At 46.9% G+C, this 4585-nt stretch overlaps 1 protein-coding gene across 1 annotated transcript; it reads left to right on the top strand.

The window, feature by feature from the left end:
* Nucleotides 1-467: 467 nt before the first annotated feature.
* Nucleotides 468-4585, top strand: LOC127798269 (cellulose synthase-like protein D5). Its single transcript, XM_052331723.1, has 3 exons — nt 468-1502; nt 1666-2476; nt 2666-4585. Exons 1-3 carry the CDS (start codon nt 604-606, stop codon nt 4436-4438), a joined length of 3483 nt encoding a protein of 1160 aa, XP_052187683.1. The 5' UTR covers nt 468-603; the 3' UTR covers nt 4439-4585.

Genomic DNA, 4585 nt, shown 5'->3' with positions numbered 1-4585 from the left:
AACGGGTATTCACTACATATTTATCGAACATGCATATCAATTTATAAATTAATAAAATTATCATCTAAACGCTGGAGTTTAATATTTTATATTAATATATTTTATTTTTATATTGATATGATATAAAGTATAAGGCGTAAATAAAGAGTGTCAGTATAAATATTTAAATAATATTTTCATTAAGTTAAATGCACTAAAAGAAACACAAAATCTATGCAACCTTTGCCTAAAAAACTGGTCTTTCATTTAAAGAGAAAAGAGAGGGAAAAGTAATCCAACGGCTAGAAAAACTTTGTGATCTTGATGTGATGCTGACGTGGCAAAGAACCGTTGAAATAGAAAGTCGAGCTCCCTTTGCTTTTGACTTCCGAGAGCAAAAGCGTAACAGCAATCGTCCGATTTTTCAACACCTACGGCCACGATTAGTCGACCGTTGCATTCAAATCCTCTCTTACAAAATCCCCCCCAAATTCTCGACCCCGCTACCAGTTTCAAACTCCAACTCTTCACACCTCCTTTCATCTTGATTTTCTTCTGTCCTTGCTGAACTTCGCAATCTGGGTTGTTGCAATTCAGATTCTCTCGTTCAGAAGTCCATCAGGAATGGTTAAAATGGCTGCTTCTTCTTCTTCTCCATCTTCGTCTCCGGTGACGATAACGGTCTCTTCCTCCGGCACCGGCCAAGCCGTCGGCTTAACAAGCCCGATCCGGCGCTTCTCGGTCTCGAACAATCCGAATTCGCCTGTAAGTAACAGTCGACTGAGGGGTTCAAGCGGCGGCAACCGCCGCGCCTCTAGTGGCGGACGATACGTTTCGATGTCAAAGGACGGCGCGGAGGAGTGCCTCGCGTACACAGTTCACATCCCTCCAACGCCGGACCGCCGCGCCGTGTCGGAGTCACAGAGCAGCTTTATTGATGGCAGGACGAGCACCGGAGAACACCCTTTGGGGTGTTACATTAAGGACACTATTTACACGGGCGGATTCAATTCGCTGACTCGCGCCCACGTGATCGAGAACTCCGTGGACGAGCCCAAGGGGGTGAAGTCCGAACTGATTTGTGGAATGAAGGGTTGTGATGAGAAAGCTCAGGACGGTCAGTGTGAGTGTGGGTTCAAAATCTGCCAAGATTGTTACTTGGAGTGCATTGGAAATGGCCAAGGCTATTGTCCCGGTTGCAAAGAGCCTTACAAAGATGTCAGCGACGATGAATTTAGTGAACCCGGTCCGCTGCCAAGAACAGGAAAAGGAGGGGTCAAAGTGGAGAAGAACTTTTCTCTGGTTCAATCTTTCAAGGCCCCAAATCATGATTTTGACCATACCCGGTGGCTTTTTGAGACCAAGGGCACGTATGGTTATGGGAATGCAGTGTGGCCCAAAGATGGATACGAAATCGGGCGAGGGACTGACCGGGCTGACAACCCTCCAGAATTCAATGAGAGAAGAAACAGACCATTGACCAGGAAGGTTGGGGTCTCTGCTGCAATTCTTAGTCCTTACAGGTATGAAAACAGGGCTCTTGTTCCTACATAATTCAATTGGTACATTAGTACTCTCTGTTTAGATGCAAGTTTGTTAAATGTTCTGTTGGGAACATATTGTGAGATTGTCAAGTATGGTTTAATTGTGTGCTCAAATTGATGCATGCTCAATGTCGTTTCACAGATTGCTCATGTTTGCTCGTCTTGCTGCGCTTGCTTGCTTTCTGACATGGAGAATTTCAAATCCTAATCGTGAAGCAATGTGGCTGTGGATTATGTCTGTGGTTTGTGAGTCCTGGTTTGCACTGTCATGGGTTCTAGATCAGTTCCCAAAGCTTTGCCCTGTGAACAGAGTAACCGACCTCTCTGTTCTGAAAGAGCGTTTCGAACCATCTGCCCTAAATCTTCGCAACCCCAAAGGACTCTCTGATCTCCCGGGAGTTGATGTGTTTGTTTCAACAGCTGATCCAGAAAAGGAGCCGCCTCTTGTGACAGCCAACACTGTTCTTTCAATCCTTGCGGTTGATTATCCTGTGGAGAAACTGGCCTGTTATGTATCAGATGATGGAGGGTCTCTCGTGACATTTGAAGCCCTCGCCGAGGCAGCAAGCTTTGCAAGGATTTGGGTTCCTTTCTGTAGAAAACACAAGATAGAACCCAGAAATCCAGAGACTTACTTTGGGCTGAAGCGTGATCCTCTCAAGAACAAAGTGCGCCTTGATTTTGTAAGGGAGAGGAGGCGAGTGAAGAGAGAATACGATGAATTCAAGGTGAGGATAAATGCATTGCCTGAGTCAATAAGACGAAGATCAGACGCGTATAATGCCCAAGCTGAACTAAGGGGGAAGAAGAAAATGGTGGAGGTGGGGGAAAATTCTCTTAATCCTGTTAAGGTCCCAAAGGCTACTTGGATGTCTGATGCATCTCATTGGCCCGGAACTTGGTCATCAGCTGAAGAAGGCCATTCTAGAGGAGACCATGAGGGAATAATCCAGGTATTTTCTTCTCTTCCTTGTCTTCCATGTCTGCCATACTGGTTCCGATACCACTCGTTAGGCTACTCTACCACTGGTACCAGAGCGATCTTAACAAGTGGTATCAGTGTTTTTTCTTCATTTTTGTGCGTGACGTTTGATCCTAATAGATATTAATTTGGAGCACTAATATCTTGTTTTTGTTGGTAGATCATGCTAGTTCCCCCGAATCCAGATCCCATTTATGGGACAGAAGCCGATGGGGAGAACTTGATCAACACAACTGATGTTGACACAAGATTGCCAATGCTGGTTTACGTGTCTCGTGAGAAGCGGCCTGGTTTTGATCACAACAAGAAAGCTGGAGCCATGAATGCGCTTGTCCGAACCAGTGCAATCATGTCAAATGGCTCGTTCATTCTCAATCTTGACTGTGATCACTATATCTATAATTCCTTGGCTCTGAGGGAAGGAATGTGTTTCATGCTTGATCGGGGCGGTGACAAGATCTGTTATGTCCAGTTCCCGCAGAGGTTTGAGGGGATTGATCCAAATGATCGGTATGCAAACCACAACACTGTGTTCTTTGATGTGAGCATGAGAGCCCTTGATGGATTGCAGGGTCCAATGTATGTTGGGACAGGCTGCGTTTTCAGGAGGATTGCTCTCTATGGGTTTAGTCCTCCCAGAGCCACGGAACATAGAGGGTGGTTTGGTGGAAGAAAGATCAAATTTTCATTGAGAAGGCGCAAGGCGGCGAAGAATGGAGAGGATGATGACATGATTTTGCCAATGAAAGAGGACCAAGATGATGGCGATGAGTTCACCAAAGCCCTGATTCCCCATCGCTTTGGAAACTCTACTTCTCTTATTGATTCTATTGCAGTAGCTGAATTTGGGGGAAGGCTGCTCCATGAGCTGAGGGGAAGAGGTAGCCAGGGCAGGCCAGCCGGTTCTCTTGCCGTGCAGCGCGAGCCCTTGGATGCCTCGGCTCTAGCAGAAGCAATCAGTGTCATTACTTGCTTCTACGAGGAAAAAACCGAGTGGGGCAAAAGGGTGGGATGGATTTACGGTTCTGTGACAGAGGATGTCGTGACCGGTTACCGGATGCACAACAGAGGATGGAGATCAGTCTACTGTGTCACAAAGCCAGATGCTTTCCGGGGCACAGCTCCAATAAATCTGACAGACAGGCTCAATCAAGTCCTGAGATGGGCGACTGGATCGGTTGAGATCTTCTTCTCCAGGAACAATGCCCTGTTTGCAACTCGACGGATGAAGCTCTTACAGAGGGTTGCATACTTCAATGTTGGAATGTACCCTTTCACCTCAATCTTCCTCCTCACCTACTGCTTCCTGCCTGCCTTTTCCCTCTTCTCGGGAAAGTTCATAGTCCAATCCCTCAATGCAACATTCCTAGTGTTCTTGCTGGCCATCACAATTACCCTGTCAATGCTGGCAATCCTGGAGATTAGATGGTCTGGAATCACCCTCCACGACTGGTGGCGCAACGAGCAGTTTTGGCTGATCGGTGGCACCAGCGCGCATCTCGCAGCCGTGTTCCAAGGACTACTGAAGGTCATAGCAGGAGTCGACATCTCATTCACACTGACCTCTAAATCCGCGGCTCCTGAGGATGGGGATGACGAGTTTGCAGAGCTGTACCAGTTCAGATTCACGGTGCTAATGATCCCACCTTTAACCATCATCTTAGTGAACATGACAGCCATCGCGGTGGGCGTGTTCAGGACATTGTACAGCCCCTTCCCGCAGTGGAGCAAGCTGCTGGGAGGAGTGTTCTTCAGCTTCTGGGTGCTGTCTCATCTGTACCCATTTGCAAAGGGGCTGATGGGGAGGAGGGGGAAGATCCCCACCATAGTGTTCCTGTGGTCTACATTGATCTGCATCATAATCTCTCTGCTTGCAGTGTACATATACCCTCCATCCGGAAGGCAGGATTACATGACCTTTCAGTTCCCTTGATTTAGAGTTTGGTAGCTCGCTGTTGCAGCCAACAAGAATGATTAATGAAGCTCTCCCCTGCTTCGTTTTCTTTGCTTTTTGTTCACTTCTCCTGTCAGACTTGTACCCTTGCTGTCATTTCTCTATAATACTTCATCTTTCCTAGAA

The sequence above is a fragment of the Diospyros lotus genome, chromosome 3 (assembly GCF_014633365.1).
Source record: "Diospyros lotus cultivar Yz01 chromosome 3, ASM1463336v1, whole genome shotgun sequence".
NCBI classification, from domain to species: Eukaryota; Viridiplantae; Streptophyta; class Magnoliopsida; order Ericales; family Ebenaceae; genus Diospyros; species Diospyros lotus.
This window is presented reverse-complemented; position numbering and strand designations above follow the sequence as displayed.

Coding starts and splice junctions, on each gene's coding strand:
- LOC127798269 (XM_052331723.1), top strand. CDS start 604: ATGGTTAAAATGGCTGCTTCTTCTTCTTCTCCATCTTCGTCTCCGGTG. Junction 1,503..1,665: donor GCAATTCTTAGTCCTTACAG/GTATGAAAACAG, acceptor GTCGTTTCACAG/ATTGCTCATGTTTGCTCGTC. Junction 2,477..2,665: donor ACCATGAGGGAATAATCCAG/GTATTTTCTTCT, acceptor TTTTGTTGGTAG/ATCATGCTAGTTCCCCCGAA.